Source organism: Mangifera indica, chromosome 7, assembly GCF_011075055.1.
Source record: "Mangifera indica cultivar Alphonso chromosome 7, CATAS_Mindica_2.1, whole genome shotgun sequence".
NCBI classification, from domain to species: domain Eukaryota; kingdom Viridiplantae; phylum Streptophyta; class Magnoliopsida; order Sapindales; family Anacardiaceae; genus Mangifera; species Mangifera indica.
This window is the reverse complement of record NC_058143.1, coordinates 5,764,219-5,783,656: the sequence shown is the minus strand read 5'-3', so window position 1 is coordinate 5,783,656 and position 19,438 is coordinate 5,764,219. Positions and strand designations below refer to the sequence as shown.

Sequence of the window (19,438 nt, the reverse complement as noted above, 5' to 3'; positions counted from 1 at the left end):
AATACAGTGCCAGCATTTGCTTTTGACTCAAGGTTATGCAATAACTATCAAGAAGTCAAAGCATAACAAATTTATAAAATTCAACGTGGCACAAAACTATAAAATTCGTTGCACAAATTTGTGCAATAGATCTATGCTACGACCGACATATAGATCCATTGCACAAATTGTGCAATGAATTTTATAATTTTGTGTGACATCATTCAACCATTTCAACCGGATGACGAGTGGTTTCTACATCAAAAAACCATCAAGGAGGAGTGAATTGCCAAAAAGAACAGTTGCTGAAAAAAGAGAATTTTTTTTTTTAGTATAAATATAATGTTTTAAACTTTGAAAGGGTAATTGTTAACCCTAAAATATAAAAACCCTAGATGATAGGGGTAAAAAAGTAATTTTTTAAAATTAAGTTAAAAAAAATTGTTAATTTTCAAAATTAAGCTGGAAAAATAGGATAAATTTTTCTTTTTTAAAATAAAATATTAAATAACGTTTTTACCTCTAGCATTAACTACATAGTTTGAAAATACAGTAAACCTTGGGTAGGAATAAGTCTTTCAGCCTTAATTAGTTGCTTAATACATAGTTGGATTAGTTAATTTTTATGGATTAGCTACTTATCATATTTTGCTGTGTATTTAGTCAAGTTAATAATACAAAGCACCTCAACTAGTTAGAGAAAAGAAAATGAAAAAATTTACCATGCATAAAGAAAAACATATTGAATAAGAGAAAGAATGATGCTTTGTGTACATATTTTCTAATATGTAAATAGGTATAAAAATGATATGTCGTCATATGAATGAATATTATTTTATCTTCAATTTAAATCTTTTTAATTATATAATAATATATTATTATTTATATATTTATTTATGAACTTAAAAATAAATGTATATAATTTTATTGCGATTACAAAAAGTATGTGCACGTAGATAAAAAGCAAATGGGGCCCCCCGAAAAGAATATTGAATGAGTTTCACAAACCAAAGATAAGCACACAAAGAGTATATTCTCTAGAGGAAAAAATTTATAAAGTGGGTCTCACAAATAAAACATTGAATGAGTATCACAGAGCAAAGTCCTATAAAGATCATTAAAGTAAAAGAATAGAAAAAGTGTGTAGGGTCATGCTTAATTAGATAAGTTAAGATAAAGAAATATATTAGATGTAGATTTGTTGCACCCAAAGTTTGATCTGAAAATACATTTCCACCCCTAGGCGACCGAAATAACACTTTTCTACCTAAAACCAAACTTTGTTAATGAAAAAAAGCTTTGAAAAAGTAAAATTACCAATTTATCCATACTATTTCATTTTTCCAATTATCATATCTAAATTACATAATAAAAATTTTAGGGGATTTTAAAATTTGAGAAAAGTTTGAGGGTGTTTTAAAAATTTTAAAATTTCAATTTGCCCCGTAGTAGTGTAGAAATGATATTTACACTTTGAAAGAACTAAGCATTATAAAACAAATAAAGAGTGTAAATATTATATAACAAATTATTAGGTCATAATAGTATTTTGAAAATATATAGGTTAAATTTTTGTGAGTTTATGAGTTTTAAAATTTCAACTATTGATTTGTGAGTTTTCAGACATTCTTAAGGGTAAAATTGTTATGTTTAAAATGTTTGGGTCTCATATGTAAAGAAGTTATTTTTAAATTGTATGATAATTAATAGAGGATAAAACTGTTATTTTAATTTATATGGTTAGTTTTTTCTTTTTTATAAATAAAGTTTTATTTTGGAAAAGAAAGTTTTTTTATAAAAACTAAGGGCAAAAGAGTGTTTTTAAGTCAAATCTCGTGTGGGAAAAATTCAATTTACTCAAAAAAAAAAAACATTAATTAGTGTACTAATAACGACTTGTCACAATATGATTGAATATTACTTTATTCATAATTTAAAATAACACAATTGCATAATGATACATTATGATTATTACACAAAGGCCAAAAGATTTCTTCCCGCCTAAGGTTTGGTCCATTCCCAAAATTCTACCTATAAAACCTCAAAAACTTAAATACCCATTATTCTGTTAAAATTATCTATTAGAGTTAAAGATAAAACTGTCATTATACAAAAAAAAAATTAGAATAACTAAAATTTTATCTCATTTCCTCTCTTAGTTTAAAAAACTAACAATTTCTCTTTATCCAAAGTTTGAAAAGTTACCTTTTCCCTTTAAAGTTTTTTTTTCATCTCTTCTCCTACCACCTTCTCCGTTTCGACTAATAGTCGGCCTTTCCCACCCATTTCTTCTCCCACTCGAGAGACATTGTCAATGCTTGACTAGATAGATGAAGATAAATCGTGTTCATCCATCCAGTTAAGCATTGGGAGACACTTGAATGACGCTTGAGAGATGGTAATCATTGGCTAATTACCATGAATCATCTTCGTTTCATTTCTCTCAAGTGCAACAAATCATGGCTGACACAACAAATCATTATTGTGAAAGGAAATGAAATGAAATGCTCAATCAGTTGGATTCAAAGGAGAGCCAACAGATAGAAAGAGAGCGTTGACAAGGAAGATCAGCTGACGGTCGAATCCTTTAAAACAAAAAGAGATTAAACCTAGAAATGAGGGTGAAATGAAAGTTTTAAAAGCTAAGGATGAGAAAAAATTATTAGTTTTTTAAATTAAGGGTAAATTTTTTGTTAAAATTTATGTATTTTTTTATGTATTTTTTTTTATTTTACCACTTAATTTTGGGATTCATGAAAAAGGAAAATTTCAACCTTCTTTTGTTAATGGAAATTAGATGGTGCTAGATTGAAGGGATCTTAATGATGAGTTTTCAATATCTTGGGTTATGATTGTTAATGGAAATTAGATGGTGCAAGTTAGATTACGATAATAACATTGAGGATTCGATAAGGAATCCTAATTTCCACTATGTTATAAAATAGATTACATATAAAGAAAAATAATAACATAAGAAAATTTTAATATAATAATGTGTTATTAGTTTGAGTCACAACACAAATCTTATGCATGTTCTCTCGCTTTACAAATGTATGAGCTCCCATCTCTCCTCCACTCTTCTGACCCATTTTTTGTATAAGATTGAGAGGAAGAATTATACCCAAATAAAGAGTATATGAGTATTTCTAATGCTAATTAGATTATATTATTCTCATGGTTTATGCTTATTTTAATTTAATTGAAACAAAATATTTATAATAACTGTTTGTTTTTATTTTTAAATGAAATAGTATGGATAATTTCATTTCCTAACACTGTATTGTTTTTCATAAAAGATTTTGATTTCGGGGGGAAAAATATTATTTATGCCATCTAGGGGTGCATATTAATTATGCTAAACCTTGGGTGGGCCTAGAATTTTCTCCTCAACCCCTAAATTTTCCCCAATGAAAACGTAATCCGGTTAACCGGTAAGCATACTAAACTTAACGGGTACTGTGTCCGCAGTTGAAGGCCGGGCCTCCATGTGACTGTGTGCGCAGATAAAACTGAGGAAAATGATGCAAGCACAATGCTCTCCGTCTAACACTTCATAATTAAACTTAACATTTTCATGGCTCAGAACGAACGACTCTGAGAAGACAACAAAGAATTCGATGGCCCGACTCCAGTCTCACTTCTAACTACACAAACTTGCTTACGCCGTCATAATCTTCACCTCTCATCTCACTCTCTCTCTCTCTTATGTCGATCGCTGCTGCGTCTTCAATCGCTCTTGGTAATCTTGATCAAAAGCTTTTCTTTTATCTTCTGATTTTTTTAATGAAATGATTTGAAGGGGTGGAGTGGTCTGGGTGTTTAATTGCTAATTTGTGGTATACCCATTTGAGTTTTGTGTGTTTTGGAGGAACCCATGTTGGTATTTCAGCTTTGATTGTGAAACACTTGACCTTTTGAGGGTGATTTGTTTTATAAATCCCCATGCAAGTTTGAATTTTAAGCTTTTGATAGGTGAGTACCTGAGTTTGAAAGATTGATTAGTTTCATAGACTCACATGCATAGTAGTTTTTCAATTGCAAATTTAGTTATTTGTTCCCTTTTTTTATATTTAAATGATGGGGAGTACATAAAGCAATGACTTGGTACAAGGATTCTTTACAGTTGATTGTGTATATTAAAGAGGAGACCAGTTATTTTTTTCTTCTCTGAATAATTTCAATTATAGTGCTAGTACAAGAGGGCCTTTTGAAAGTTTAGTGTGTTTGGCATTATTATAATAAAATGAATTAAAGTTTACAATTAGTTGTATTCTTTTGAAGAGGATTTTGTAGCAATTATAAATTAAGGCTTTTGATTCATTTGACAACCTATATTTGAAGGTGACTTGGACTATGATTTTATTAATTTGGCTTCTGATGTTGACTGACTTTCTACTTTGCATTTCTGCCCTCTTATTTCTTCTTTTATCGGATGCAATGGTGATTTTATTAACAATTTCTCATTCCATGCGTTAAAGGTCCTTTGCAATGTCACTTATGCCATTTGGAGGGGGTTAGTTGCTCAACATCAAATGGGATCACAAGCAGTTGGATTAAAAATCCTTTTGATAGTCACAGAGCTCCTGATATTTCTGGCACAAGGTCTTCCTAGATATTTTTACTGCTGATCTAGTTCATGAAAGATGAATTTGTCTTCAAATTGTGTTTCTTTATTTGGTTGGCATGTAATGATTAGTTTATAGCCTTATATATGCTGAACCAAATTAGTTTTCTGGCAAATTTTGGAGTGAATCCTGAGATTTCTCTATCATGTGTAAAGATAGGATGAAAATGAATAATACTGATAGTTTGGTTAGGGCATTTTTTGAATTTTGTTGTTTTTGACTAATATGTCATGTTATTGTAATTTAGTAGCATTATATTTTAGAGCCTATAAATCTGTGTTTGGTGTTGCTCCTTGTAGTTTGTGGTTATACTCAGTAGAATGGACAGAATTTTCATTTACTTGCTGAAGAAATGTTATAATGTAATCTTACTGTTTGGGATATATTATGCATGTGTGTGCTTGTATGTCTATGTTGCACGCACAACCAAGCATGTGTATTTGGACCCAAAATACTGAAAATCAAGAATTACAGAAAATAAGGCATAAGAAATGATATGATTCATTTTTGAGTCTTCTATTGCTTCCCTATCTACAAAAGTTACTGATTTAACAAACTTTAGTGAAAAAATTATTCTTCTATTGTAAGTTTCGGATGCAGGAATCCATTTTTTGGTTCTTCGCAATTCGATTGGTTGTCTACTGGACGTGATCTTTGCCCTACAAAAGTTTCAGTTGCTGCAGATTACTCTGATTCAGTTCCTGATTCATCTAATTACATTAATGACCGGGGTTATCATCCTCTTGAAGAAGTGAAATTTTGCAAAAGAATTCGGGACACCAAACTTACTTCAGCAGAAATAGCAAGGACCACTGTTGAGGTTTGTGTGCTTACACTTTGAATTAAATAAGATGCCAATTATGTTGCATGGATCTTGGAAAGATATTGAAATGTTTTCCATTGCTGACATAACTTTTGTCCTTATAAAATATCCTTGTCACAATTCTTTCTTTCTGGTAGGCGAACAACAGTTCTTTGCTGGTCTTTCCTGGGACAGTACACTGTGAGCCACATGAGCAAATTTCATGGGCCGAGTTTCAATATGTTGTTGATGATTATGGAGGTCCATTTTATACTCTTTGAAACTTTCTGTGATGGTATCATATAATTTTGTATACTTGATTGTCTGTTCAACCATCGTCTTTCTTTACCTTTTCAGATATATTTTTTGAAATTTTTGAAGATGAAAATATCTTACAAGATCCAGGAGCCAATAACCCAGTGGTGAGAATATATATGCATTTTGAATATAAACTTTTTTCATGTATATCTTCCAGTTAGAAAATGAATTTATTACATGGAATGTCATTGCAAACATTAAGATTAACTGATTTCCAATGAGCAACCTGCAGAATGCTTTGATAGGGATGGATATTCCTGTACACAGTAATCAGAGTGTAGCTGCTGGATATAATATTTCAGATACTGGCTCTAGCGATGGTATACCTCTTGATGATGATTATTTTGAGGTTGGTGGTCACTTTCTTTGTTTTTGAGATTGAATAGAGTAATCTCATTGTTAATAATGTGCATTTAATTCTTGTCTCCTCATATAGGTTGTGGATTCTGAAGTTCCTGATGTTCCAGTCGACTGGGGAATGCCAGATACTTCCAGCTGGGTTCACCCTATATATTTTTCTAAGTGTTTAACCAAGGTGATTGCTGATTGATTTTATAATTGGTTTGCAGGGAGGTCAGCGGGGTACCTCTAATTGCAATACATTGCTTGTTGTTACTAATTGAAGACGAAGAAACAGTCTTTGCGTTGCTAATAACCAGATTTTTTTTTTTAAAAGATTTAGTTTCTGTTTGAAAAAGCCATTAGTGAATTCAAGGCTAATAAGGATTAACATGCTAGTAGTTAATGTGTCTAAAGTTTATACTGAGTTTTTCGAATATATAGCTTAGTAAGTAAATATGCAGCCTGCTGAGATGGTTTATGATGTTTTTACTTTCATGTAGGCTGTTAATATGGAATATTGTAGAAAAATGGATAAGCCTTCAAATGGTGTTTCTATTGTGGGATATCTCAGACCAGCTTTTGCTGATGAAGAAACTTATGTAAGAAGGCAATTTCACTGTGAAGATAATGATGGTGACTACTCAGACTGGAAAGGTATCCTCTTTTTTTTCAATGATTAGGTTATTTAATCATCAAATGAATTGATCTTGCAGTGATAATGATGATAGGATCTGTGGGGATTATTAGATCAGGTAGATAATTTTAGAATGAAAGTCATAGCTTGGTGGGTATAAATTCATAACCATCCAATGGGTGGTCTAGGATGTTTCTCAATTGTTAACTGTAAGTATGCTATGTCTTCTGGAATCATTGAAGTGGCAATATTCTTTAGTGTTCTAATGTAGTCTTGGCCACATAAGCAATGATGTGTCTCATTCAGGCATTCCTGTTTTCTGACATTCTGAACTGGTGAAGGTCCTTTTGCATCTTTTCAGTCCTATTGCTATGAGCCTGTTTTTTTATTATTGATTAAAAAAGAAGTTGAGTCAGATTAATATTTTTTTTTTATTATGCAAAGATTAAGTAGCTATTGTATTACAGTAGTCAAACAATTGATCCAAATTTTATCATGTGCATATTTGTATTTAATATTTTTCTGTGAAAAGGAAAAGATTTTGGACAGAAATCTTTTTTATTTCTTTAATAAATGAGTTTTTCCAAGTCAAAAGTTTGGTCATATAAATACATATATGGTGGAATCTCAATTTGACTTACCTTGCTGTTTTGTTTAGATGGTGAAATTATGGGTTTTAGTTCGAAAAGTGATAGAAGCAACACTACCTCAACTCTTTACAGGTTGGAGATTATGAGAATAGAGCTGTTCTCTGTGTATGGAATTCAGGCATGTATAAACACTCCCTATTGTTGTTTTTGTAAGTTTGACTTGTATTTAACCAACCTGGTTTATAGAGATACAAAAATTAAATTTTGCAGTGATGTTATTTGTTTGAAATTAAGAAACAGTGTAAATTCTACTATCCAGCTTGGTTGATAAGCAGGTACCTTTGCGAATTGTTTATAACATTCAAGTCCTGCAATTTGGTCCAATTACTTAAACGTTAAAATAAGTTCATGTGATGCTACAATGGTTTTCATGTACTAGATTTTGAACCTGGCATTCAAAATTTGCATCATTTTGTTATGTGCAGTATCCAATTAGTTTGCAAGACTTTCAGGACGCTGAGCCTGATGCCCTTGTACACTCTACTTCAGCAATTATTGATCACTTCAGTGAAAAGGGAATTAGGTGCAATGTTGCTCTTAAAGCGCTTTGTAAAAAGAAAGGTTTTAATGTTGAGGTAAAAAGATTTTAACCTATATGTACTGATTTTCTTATCTTATATTTGTCAAGCTTTACGTGTGCACTTGATTAGATATGCTTTTTACGATACTTGTCTCAATTAGCAATTTGTATTTTTAACACTCTGTTATGGTCCTAGAAAACGAACCTTTTATAAAAATGCTATTCATTATGTATTTAATATTTCTATTACTATATAGAGTTAGTTTTGAAATAAAAAATCGGCATGTTTATATGTTTGACAAACCTAACACCCCTCAACCTCGAAAATACTTAACTCTCAACCTTGAGCTCGAGTTGGCTTAAGCCATGCTTGTTTTGAAATCATTTGAGTTAAGCTCATTTTTAAGCTTGAACAAGCTTAGCTCAAATCCAGCTGAACCTAGAGCTTTTTTATTGTTCAATTTGATACAATGGATGTGTTTTGGCAGCTACAAGGCATGTTATAAAAGTATATCCAGCATGGTGTTTAACTTTTGTGATGTAAATGAAACAATAGTTTGTATTTGCTGTAAAACTGAGGTTTTTGCTTAGTATCTTCCACCTCCTGTAACTTTTGTATAGCCTCAGATAACACATTAGCTAAAGATTTCATTATATTTAACATTTCTTAATTCTTTGTTTTATGGGAAATATTTCTAAATTCATTTGACCTTTGTGAAGGTCTGATCAATTGATTTGCTTCTGTAGAGAGCAAAGTTGATTGGAGTTGATAGTCTCGGTATGGATGTCAGAGTTTTCTCTGGGGTAGAAGTACGAACTCATCGCTTCCCTTTTAAAGTCCGGGTAAGCCACTTTTATTGCACTTGATATTATTCAATCAAAACTGCTTACCATTTTAATATTTCTCTCAAAAAAGAAATTCATCCAAATGCATTCTTGAGTTTTTAGACCATCTAATACCTATCAATGCAGTTAATCTGATTGTCTGAGATGATACCTGGTGACATTATATTGATGGGTTTATTCTGCTTGCTGAAATATTCAGATAGTCGTATCGATACTGGTCTTGTGTTTCTAAACGGACTAGAGCATCGGTTTAGTTTGCATTAATTGATTGATTAATGATTATTGTAACCATTTTTGCAGGTGACATCTGAAGTTGCTGCTGAAAAGCAAATCCAGCAACTCCTGTTTCCGCGTGCCCGCAGAAAGAAATTGAGAACTCAACAAGATATGTTTAAAGACCCAGATTTTTTTTAGTCTTATTGTTGTAAGTTATAATAAGGAAATTTATTTTCAGAATAACATGGATCAAACCCATGAGTTCCAAATTTGAGGCAACTCTAAAACATAAAACTCTAGATGTCTAGCTATTGCATACCAATAAAACCCTAGATTTTTTTTTCTTTGGCATAGAAACAAGCAAGAGCATAATGATAGAGTAAAGAATATTAGTATTTACCATGTTCTGAGCAGAATTGATTTGGTGAAACAAGACTCTCCTCATAAGAAGCTACCACATCAACGCTATCAGCACGCAAGGAAACTTCCTTCACTTCTCCGGTTTTAGTGTTGAATGAAATCATGTCACTCCAATCTGTAACCATGACCACTTCATCACCATTCTTTGAAACAACGGTCTTATGTCACTCATTAAAGAAAACCTCAAATCAAATGGCAAGTTCAACAATTTAATCCGTGAATCATTCACCCCATATTCCTTCATAATCCAAACCTCTAACGTATAATCAATAATACGTTTTTCCCATCGAAGTCGAATTTCACAAAGGCAATCTTCATAATTACTTAAATAAGTCTTGAGAGTGCCAGCGGAATGAAGACGAGATAGAAACTCCTTGAATTTCTCCTCTTCTAAATCGAAGTAAATGATTTTGTTAACCCCACCTCCGATTAAGCTATATGTTACCCAATGTGGAGCTCCAGTCACAAGTGTTGTTGCTCTTTCATCAGGTAAGTAAAAATCTCTCTGGTCATCAAAGTCAAATTGCCTCCCATGCTTGTAAGGGAAGTACAAATTTTGAAGTCGTTTCCATGAATTTGTCTTGAGATTATAAACATAACCACATACCAAATCACTCTCTTTTTCATAAAAAACCAGTAATTATCAGTAGATGAATCGTAACCAAGCCCCGAAACAGGTGAACAAAAAGAACTTTAGCATGGTGGAATCATCTTGAATTCCCTAATTGTTGGATTCCATAGCAAGAATGTCCTTGGGTTCCCACTGGATTCCTCAACATTTTCCAGTCGTATCAATAATATACCATTACAAGACCCCAATACTCTTGTGTAGATGAATCTGTTGATAATGTATTCATTAGCTGCAGGAGCCAGACAACAATCTTCTCCCCATAAGGGAAGACAAATTGTCTCTTCTTCAGCTTCTTCAGTATGCGATGCGGCTTGAGCAGCAAGACTGTATACAGAAATACAACCTTCCCTTAAGTTTCCTGATTTGAAGACTCCAAATCTGCGGAACCTTTCAGATGTTTCAGTGAGATGTTTTATAGCAAACTTGTGAGTTGAGATTAAGTCAGGCCAAGATTTGCGAACACACTTGAACCGCAAGAGAGATTTTGTGGGCAGTTTGAGAAGGGTTTGCTCTATAATATCATGCGGAAAGAATAGCATTGGCACTTCCATCTTATTCTGTGGACTTGAAATTGTAAAACCCTCCGTAGAAACACACTATGTATCACTGAAATCTAGCAATTCTATTCCTAGAAATATTATAAGCTGCCCCTTTATTGAATTTTCCAGGGTTTGTATAGCCCCAATTTCCCAATGAATCCTAACAAAAGGCTAACTCAACTTTCCTGATTACATAACTTGAAAACTCTCTCAAGATTGTTTTCCTAATATGACAATCATAGTCCTGGGAGTAATTGGGAAATTGCCGACTCCTAAGAAACACTTCTTTTATTGTTACACAGGTTTATTATTGACAAAACCTCTAATTTAAATAGTGAATTCGAATAAATTTGATTCATATCGAATTGAATATTTTTTAATTTGAGTTCAATTTAATTTAAAAAAAACAAAGGGAATTCTTTTGACTTAAGTTTGGTTCGTATTCGATTGAATCAAACTAAATTGATTTGACTTTCAAAATTGAACCGACTCAGTTGGAATCCATCCTCAGGGAAATGTAATTTGCTATATAAGTTAAAGCGCCGGGTAAGAATAATAACTCAAAATATGAAGAGGGCATCGTTCAAACAGCCACGGCGCCGTTCTTCTCTCTGCTTGTCTTGTAACTCGCAGTCTTCAATAGCTTTCTTGTTGGTTTGAAAGTAGTTCCTACTATCGCCGATTGTCTCTAAATTTTCGTTTTCGGTTCGTTGGACTCCTTCAATTTGAATTTTCGGGAGAACAAAATTCGGGGGGGTGCTTCAAAATGAAGGCCAAAATCGTAGTTTCATGTACAAAAATCTGCACTGTGGTATCTTTATAGTTTTCCAGTTTTTGGGTTATTTGAAATTCTTCAAGAGCTACTGATAAAATCACTTTAAAGGAAATTCTTGAAAACGCTCTAGTGTTAGTTGAGATTCCACCTCACATCACATGTTTGTTAAAATGTTTGAAAGAGAAGCAACTTACGGGAAATCATAATCCTTAGAAGGGTCTATGAGTTATTTATTTTTTTCAATTTTATTTCTTTTGTTTTTTCCGGTGTTATTCCATTTGATTTGTTGACTCCTGAGTTATGTTTGCTTTTGGTTTTGGGTTATTTGAGTTAGCTTTTCTTAAGCTGGAGATAACTAATCTTATTGCATTCTGTTTTGAACTGTATAGTTGCTTATTGCTACTTAAAATGGCTACTACTTGCTGCTAGAGAACACTCAATCGTGGGCTTGGATTGGGTTAATTGTTGATTCTTTCTTCAGAACAATGAGATGGTTCAAAGGTTTTTTTGGCAGAACTGCATCGTCTAGATTTCTGTGTGAATGCCAGAGAGGAGTTAATTACCAGCAAAAGTTTGGTCTGGTGAATGTGAAGCTGAAATGGGTGAAGGATAAGTCATTGGATGCTGTTGTGGCTGGTGAGAGGGATCTTAGAGCAGCCTGCATCCTTGTTTCTGTAATTTCCTCTGTTTCACACCACTTTGTCCCTATTTACCACCTCTCCAGGCACCGTGGTCAACTTAATTTACCTCAGGATCTTAAGCTATCTACTTTTATACGGAAATACCCTACTATTTTTCACGAGTCACATGTTCTTGATAGTGGAGGTACTCGTGTCCCTGCCTTTGGATTGACTCCTGAAGCTGTCGATCTTCATGAGGAAGAGCTTAATGTTATTCAGCAGAGTCAGAAGGATATTCTTGAAAGGCTCTGCAAACTACTCATGCTCACTAAAGATAAAACACTACCTTTACAAACCATTGACCAGCTGAAATGGGATATGGGTTTGCCCTACGATTACCAGCATTCTGTGGTTCCAAATCATCCTGGTTTGTTATCTATGGTCCATCTCCCTGATGATCGTCTTGGCTTGAAACTTCTATTCTGGGATGATCACCTTGCTGTATCACAATTGCAAAAGAACAGTGTTTTACAACAAAAGGAAACAGATAATAATCGCTTGGCATTTCCAGTTAGATTTACAAGGGGTTTTGGGTTGAAGAGGAAGTGCATGAAGTGGCTAGAAAAATGGCAGATGCTGCCTTATACTTCACCTTACACTGATGCCTCTCATTTGGATCCACGAACTGATGTGTCTGAAAAGAGAATAGTTGGAGTATTTCATGAGCTCCTACACCTCACTATACAAAAGAAAACCGAGCGCAACAATGTGAGCAATCTTCGCAAGCCATTGTCTCTGCCTCAGAAATTCACCAAGGTGTTTGAGCGCCATCCAGGCATTTTTTACATTTCTAAGAAGGGTGATACTCAGACAATTGTTCTTAGGGAAGCCTATGATCATCAACAACTCTTGCAAAAACACCCCCTTGTAGAAATCCGGGAAAAATATAAGACCCTGATGATTAAAGGATTTTTGGACAAGAGTAGGGGATTATACAAGAAAAAGACGGACGCTGATCAAGAGCTTATATGTAATGATCGACTCAGTGACATAGGATACAGTTCTGAACTGGAGTCAGATGGTAATTTGTTGTCAGAATATGATTCGGATGATCCTGCTCAATGTGCTTCCTGAATCTGTAAATGAATACCTTGGGGTATTAATGACCTGCTCAAAAAATTCATTCAATGGATTGGATTCTTTGCATGAAGCTGGAAGGCATATTGTTCTCCTTTCTCTTGGATTAATTTCTCTGGGAAGGTAATCTCAAAATTAGATTTGGCTACTCCAAACGTGAAAGATGAGATGTTCCCAAAATCTTACTAAAGCAAAGAGGGACTCCCTTAGATCTTATTGGAAGTGGAATCATAAGTGTTGGTATACAAAATTCCAAAGTTTAGAGGCTTTCAAAAGAACTGGTGTACATAATTCATTAAACAATATTTGGATTATTACCTCAATAAAATTATACGCATTTAATTTCGAATATCGAATTGGGTACTTAGTTGATATGTTATTACGTGATTAGATAATTTTGAATAAAAAATAAAATAACATTAAATCATATGACGATACGTCATTTAAGTACCCAATTAGGTACTCTAAACTAAATATACATAGTATTATTCTTATTAGTTCAATACTTTTGATGGTCAAAAATATAATTTATTTCTATCATGTCTAATTTTCACTTTATTTTGTATGTTGTGCATAGCCCTTGTATCTAAATTTCCCATTTATAAATAGTTTAAAAGGTTATTTTCATATTTTATAAGTAACTTTAATATAATATGGCATTATAAATCCAAAAGAAAAGAATTGCGGACAATTAAATAAATTAACTTTATTTGGGGGGCCTAAATGATTTTGGTCAATATTATAAAGGTTATAGGGATATAGTCAAGCATCTTAAATAATAACAAAACTGTCATCATCTATCTAACTCACACTTCAAACAGACTTATTATCAAATTTTCACTAAAAAAATAAGAAATCAAACAAGATACTTCAGATTTTTAATTGTATATTTGGTTTCTTTTTTATGGTCTGTATCAATGATTAATAGGATTTTAAAGTAAATTGTGATTGAAATCATATTAACTAGTCAGGTAAGATAGGAAGGTGTGATTTATTTTAATAGGTGAATTTATACCTACTGGACAAACTTGAGTTTACATTATATGAATTGGGAATTATATGCAATTTTACATTATAGGGGTAAAATAATATTTTTACTGATAAAAGTTAATATTTTATAGATAGGGTTTTGTATGATATTATCCATAAAGGGATAAATTGATATTATTCATTATGATTTAAAATTTTTTTTTGTATACCTTCCTTAGTCCTGTGCTTACATAATTAATTTAATTTTTACCCTTGCAAGATTGAACAAATGTCAGAATTTGAAGTTTTGGTTGCATACGGAGGGCAATCGATCTCCATGAATGACAACATCAAGATGTATATTTGTGAAAAATATAAAATGGCGATAATTCAACATGATATGACATACCAAGGCTTGTTGGAGTTATTGAGCTTCTGTTTTGACATATATATAAGTCAAAAATGTATCCACATAAACATGAAGCTTGAAAAAACTCAATTAATGGGATGCTGTGCAAATTTCATAATGATGCGATGTATGCTCTATTGTTGTCCTTACGAAGAAGATGACATAAGTGACCTCTTTTTATATGACACTTACTTGTAAGATAAGAAGAGGATCATTTTCAAGAAAAATATTTTGAAGTATAACAGATTGTTGGACTTTTTACTGAATTTAAAATGGAACAATATTGTTCTTCATTTTCAATTAATGTTGAAGTTTCACATCTATAATATGATCCAGAAAAGGGTGGCTATGAACTCAAACAAGATGAAAAGGCAAAGTGTAATGTAAATGTTGATATTAGTTTCAATGATCTCAGGGATGGAATTGGTTTAGTGTTGTTGTCGACCATTGAGGATTGGTGTAATACCTTCATATACGTTTCAGGGGTATTTACGTCTTTTAACCTTATTTTGAGATACTTCCCATTTTTTTAAATATATAGATATATGTTATGTATGGGTGTGTTTATATAGATATATATATGCATATCAATACAAAAAGGAAAAGAAAAAGAAAAAGAAAAAGAAAAAGAAAAAAAAAGAGATAAAGAGAAAAGGGGAGATAAAGCTTAGAAAAGAGAGAGAAAAGTCAAAAAAGGCATCTCATACCATTTTTTCCACCATTTCTTCTACCTTCCAGAAAAATCAGCCCCTTCATGCTTGTTTTCTTCATTTTTAGAAGAACCTTGGATGCTTGGAAGAGTTTGAAAGAATAGTAAGGAAAGAAAAGAAGAGGAAACACTTTTAGAGCTTGGTAACCAAAAGATCTCTTTCCTTTTCCCTTTTCCTATGTTTATATATATATATTGGATGCATGTTATATGAATATGTTAGTATGTTTTGGTGTTGATTTAAGATGATTTTGGTGTTAAAGGAAACAAAAGAAAGAGAAGGAAACCAACTTGCAAAGATTTGACTTGAAATAAGATAAGGGGTATCCTCCTTGATATGTTACATGTTTTAGGCTTTTGGTTCCTTGGATCTATGTTATAAATGGTGATTTTGAAGTTGAGAAATGTTGTTTTGCCATTTGGGATGTCTATGTGTATGATTTTGTCCATGGCAGAAAGTTGTATAATATTTACAGTTTTTGCCACTGAATTCGTCCCATGTTTTGGCTGCCTTATCTGATGAATTATGAGTTCTATTATATCTTGTTGCAAAGATATTTGAATCCTCTTTCCAATGATATATAGCTTGTATAAATTAGAGATCATTTGGACTGTTAAATATTGTATGAACCAAAAGGACTGCTTTACCAAATAAACAGAGGAGGCAGTTTTGCCACTGATTTCATCTCAGTTTTGACTATCTTATCTAAGGATTTATGAGTGCTATTATATCTTGTTGGAAAGCTCTTTGAATTTTGTTTTCAGTGATATATAGCTTGTATGAATTGGGGATCATTTGGATTGTTAAATATTGCATGAACCACAAGGACTGCTTTACCAAATAAACAGAGGAGACAGTTTTTTTGCCACTAATTTTACTCATGTTTTGACTGTCTTATCTATTGAATTATGAGTGCTATTATAGCTTGTTGGAAAAATCTTTGAATCCTCTTTTCAACTATATATAGCTTGTATAAATTAGAAACCGTTTGGGCTATTAAATTGTATGAAAAAGAAGGCTGCCTTGCTAAATGACTGTTCTATGAACAATATTTCGTAGTTTTGGGCAAGAAAGAAAGAAAGAAAGAAAGGAAGAAGAAAGAAAAGAAAGGAAAGGAAAGGAAAGAAAGGAAAGGAAAGGAAAGGAAAGAAAGGAGAAAAAAAATAAGAGAGGAAAAGAAAAAGAAAGAAAAGCAAGAAAAGGAATTTGAGGCTCAAGATTTAGGGGTCGTTCCAAGAGTAATGTCTAGTGAGTTATGAATAAATTTAGATGGAAGCAAAATTAATAAGATATAAGACCCGCATGCATGCTATAAACTATGAGGGGGCACTTTACACTACACTACCCGTAGTAGGGCATGTCCGCAGTAGGACACGTCCGTAGTAGGACATAGACCCCTAGTAGGGTCCGCTCGCAGTAGAGCTTAATTCAGATTTAGAAATAGCGTAGTGAAAGAAAGAGAGCTCGAGCTTAGAAAAGTGTCAAATCCTTATAGTTAGCTTTCAGAAAGTATCAAATAGACATCAGATAAGACAAAGTATGACCTAAATAGTAAAGAATGAACTAGATTACCCCCTCAATCTCTTATAGAGGTTAGGATGTGAGGTTGAGTCCCGAAAGTGAGTTAGAACAGGAAAAGAGATAGTTTACTTGATTCTTTCCCCTTACTGAGTGTTCTTATCACTCACTCCCTTTTCTTTCTTGATTGTAGGTACAGGTGATCGAGGTAGCTGCGAGGCAGGGTCAAGTCAGCTTAGGTAGATCCGACTGGAGTAAGTTATCTTTGGTTTGTATTACATGCATACAGTCGCATGTTCTTGTTACTTTTGGACCTTTTGAGATGATGGTACAGTTGTATATGATTACTCCACGTTTTCAGATACTTTCAGATGAGTTTTCGTATGACTATATACATCTTTTGTTTGCTTTCGGACTCTCAGTTTTCTTAGAATAATTTCTAAACACTTTTAGTGATGCGTTTATTTTAAAGTATTTTAAAAGAAAAAAAAAATATATAGACACTCCGGATATTAATTCGTAACATTTCTCCTTCGGTGGGTAGTACTTCTGGGGAGGGGTGTTACAATTGGTTATGTGGATGGAAGGATAATGTTCTGAATTTGGTTGTTTTTAATTGAGGCGAGGAAATAAATGATGTTGTTGTTGAAGATCATGAGTTCAAAGATACAAATGAGTGGAATAAAGTGAATTGGGGATCCTAGCGGTGAATTTAGGTAAAGTGGTTAACATTAACGCCATGTTTGTCATCATGATACTTCGGTTAATGTGCATGTGATAGTTTCTAACTCAATGAATTGGCTACAACCTTTTCCATACTTCCAACTCTAGGTATCACTGATGGCTTTGGAAGAGGTGAGAGGGTTTTTAAAGTTAATGATACATTCCCTGATCAACATGTGTAGCAAGATATGTTCATAAGACTAGCTTTGGAGATTAAGTTCCAATACAAAGGGATGATATCAACCAAAACTTAATGGGAAATCAAATGTTTGTTTGAAAAATTCCAATGGTAGACACAAACAACAAAGATAGATAATTTTGAGTATTTCCAGCTTTCTTGTTTGGATAATGACCACAACTGTTTTAGAGATCCAAAAATGTCATATCATTAAGAAAACTACTTATTATGAGGTTTATTATGGTGGGTCATGTATATATACTCAAGAAAATTAGGTAGATATGACATAGAGTTATCATATCGATATTTCAAAGATGAAAGCATGATTGGTCAAAAACTAAATATTATAGAAGTTGAAAGGTTCACTTGAGAAGTCGTTCATGCTATTACTAAAATATTGGTACAACTTAGAGTTGTAAACCTCGGGACTATCTCATATATTGAGGCAAATAAGAAAATCCTATCTTTCATGTGAAAACTAAGCATATAGAGGTGCATTATCACTTTGAACATGAAAAAGGTGCTAGTTAGAGAAATTGAAATGAAGAGTATTAAGACAAGTGACTAAATTGTTGATATGTTTATTGAAGGACTTGGCACTGTAAAGTTTGAAGAATTTCCAAGATAACTTGGCATGATCGCAAAATCGATGATGCATGAGAGTAGGTAGTGAAGAGAGTGTTAAAAGAGGGCACTACCTTTCTCTTTCTCTAGAATTTTCTACACTGCCTCCCATTGCAACTTGCAATTTTTCCTTGCATGTTGCTACCACTCTAGAAGCATGAAGAAATGTATAAGTCGATTGTGTGTGCAAAAATTAAGATGCAGTGAATGTAGCAAAATAAAAGAGTGTGTTGTGAGTTATTGCTAAGTGAGTAGGTGAGTTGTGAGTGTTAAGTTTGTGTTATGTGAATTAGTGGTGTAAGTTTTTGTGTAAGTGTGGATTTGTACAATTTGTAATTGTTGTAATTAATAAAAATATTGTTTTATTATCACCACTCTTACTCAACATGCCTCACTTCTTGTAATGGCCCCCTTAATATTATTTTCCTTCTTATGAATACTTTCAATAATGTAATTTAAAGTGACTGGCTCCCACTCAAGCTCAACTTTTACAATCTTCATGGTGTTTGTAGTAAAATCTAATGAATATCATATAGAATTAACAACATTACAAAAAACGTTATAGATCATCATGTTCTCAAAGTTGACAAACTTTAAATGATAAGTCACCCCATTGCTTCATTAAGCAATAACCAAGATTGTTATAGAACATAACTTGGTTGAGCATAATGAAGATAGAAGATATTTGAGAGGAATTTGTGTGGAGAAGTTTTAAAGTGGGTTATGTGTGTATATATGTGTGATTATATTAAAGTCAGAGGTTTGTTTGTTAATTTGTTGTATAAGTAATATGGTTAATATGTTAATTACACTTAATTAGGGGTAATATGATAAATTATAAAAAAACGAAACAATCATTGGTAATATAATGATTACAATTTATGCACCGGTTTTAGAGCTCTTTTCGATTAATGGTGTTAGGTTTTAAGATAAAAAGTTTAATTTGTGTATTCATCAAGCAAAATATTATTTCTAGGTTAAAAAAATTTGGTTTGAAAATGTTAATTACTCGAATGCTAGACTTTGATCTTTCATACAGATTCCTAAAATTCACTTAATGTTGAGTATAAACAAAGCTTGATATAATTGTAAAGAAACCCTACCCAAAACCCTAGTAAAAAAAAGTTATAAACTATATACATGTAATACTATGTTTAAATTTACTGTTAGATGATTTATTTGTTGTGCTATAAGGTAGCCTATATAGTTGTTAATTCTCCAATGGTGAATTTGTAGAGTTTTTCATTGAAAAT

At 32.6% G+C, this 19,438-nt stretch overlaps 3 protein-coding genes across 4 annotated transcripts; 2 read left to right on the top strand and 1 right to left on the bottom strand.

Annotated features, from left to right (window-relative positions):
- Positions 1 to 3,433: 3,433 nt before the first annotated feature.
- Positions 3,434 to 9,289, top strand: LOC123221175 (uncharacterized protein At3g49140-like). Of its 2 annotated transcripts, none has more exons than XM_044643915.1 (12): positions 3,434 to 3,718; positions 4,458 to 4,581; positions 5,193 to 5,424; positions 5,565 to 5,667; positions 5,764 to 5,828; positions 5,957 to 6,073; positions 6,161 to 6,259; positions 6,567 to 6,720; positions 7,359 to 7,468; positions 7,776 to 7,925; positions 8,618 to 8,713; positions 9,017 to 9,289. In XM_044643915.1, the coding sequence occupies exons 1-12, from the start codon at positions 3,685 to 3,687 to the stop codon at positions 9,128 to 9,130; spliced, it is 1,398 nt and encodes a 465-aa protein (XP_044499850.1). In that variant the 5' UTR covers positions 3,434 to 3,684; the 3' UTR covers positions 9,131 to 9,289. The 2 variants fall into 2 exon arrangements, with proteins under 2 accessions (XP_044499850.1, XP_044499851.1); XM_044643916.1 differs by having other exon boundaries at positions 3,439 to 3,718; positions 5,205 to 5,424.
- Positions 9,290 to 9,452: 163 nt separating this feature from the next.
- On the bottom strand, positions 9,453 to 10,534 carry LOC123221418 (F-box/kelch-repeat protein At3g23880-like). The gene is made up of 2 exons (XM_044644275.1): positions 10,156 to 10,534; positions 9,453 to 9,970 (listed from the first exon to the last, which is right to left on the bottom strand). Exons 1-2 carry the CDS (start codon positions 10,532 to 10,534, stop codon positions 9,453 to 9,455), a joined length of 897 nt encoding a protein of 298 aa, XP_044500210.1.
- A 544-nt stretch (positions 10,535 to 11,078) lies between these two features.
- On the top strand, positions 11,079 to 13,405 carry LOC123221176 (protein WHAT'S THIS FACTOR 9, mitochondrial-like). The gene is made up of 2 exons (XM_044643917.1): positions 11,079 to 11,313; positions 11,687 to 13,405. The coding sequence occupies exon 2, from the start codon at positions 11,783 to 11,785 to the stop codon at positions 13,049 to 13,051; it is 1,269 nt and encodes a 422-aa protein (XP_044499852.1). The 5' UTR covers positions 11,079 to 11,313; positions 11,687 to 11,782; the 3' UTR covers positions 13,052 to 13,405.
- The last annotated feature ends 6,033 nt before the right edge of the window (positions 13,406 to 19,438 follow it).

Excerpts from the sequence above, each read along its gene's own strand:
- LOC123221175 (XM_044643915.1), top strand. The coding sequence starts at position 3,685 with ATGTCGATCGCTGCTGCGTCTTCAATCGCTCTTG. Across the intron at positions 5,425-5,564 it reads TAGCAAGGACCACTGTTGAG|GCGAACAACAGTTCTTTGCT; the intron begins GTTTGTGTGCTT and ends TCTTTCTGGTAG. Across the intron at positions 7,469-7,775 it reads TCTCTGTGTATGGAATTCAG|TATCCAATTAGTTTGCAAGA; the intron begins GCATGTATAAAC and ends TGTTATGTGCAG.
- LOC123221418 (XM_044644275.1), bottom strand. The coding sequence starts at position 10,534 with ATGGAAGTGCCAATGCTATTCTTTCCGCATGATATTATAGAGCAAACC. Across the intron at positions 9,971-10,155 it reads AGTATTGGGGTCTTGTAATG|AGAGTGATTTGGTATGTGGT; the intron begins GTATATTATTGA and ends TTTATGAAAAAG.
- LOC123221176 (XM_044643917.1), top strand. The coding sequence starts at position 11,783 with ATGAGATGGTTCAAAGGTTTTTTTGGCAGAACTGCATCGTCTAGATTT.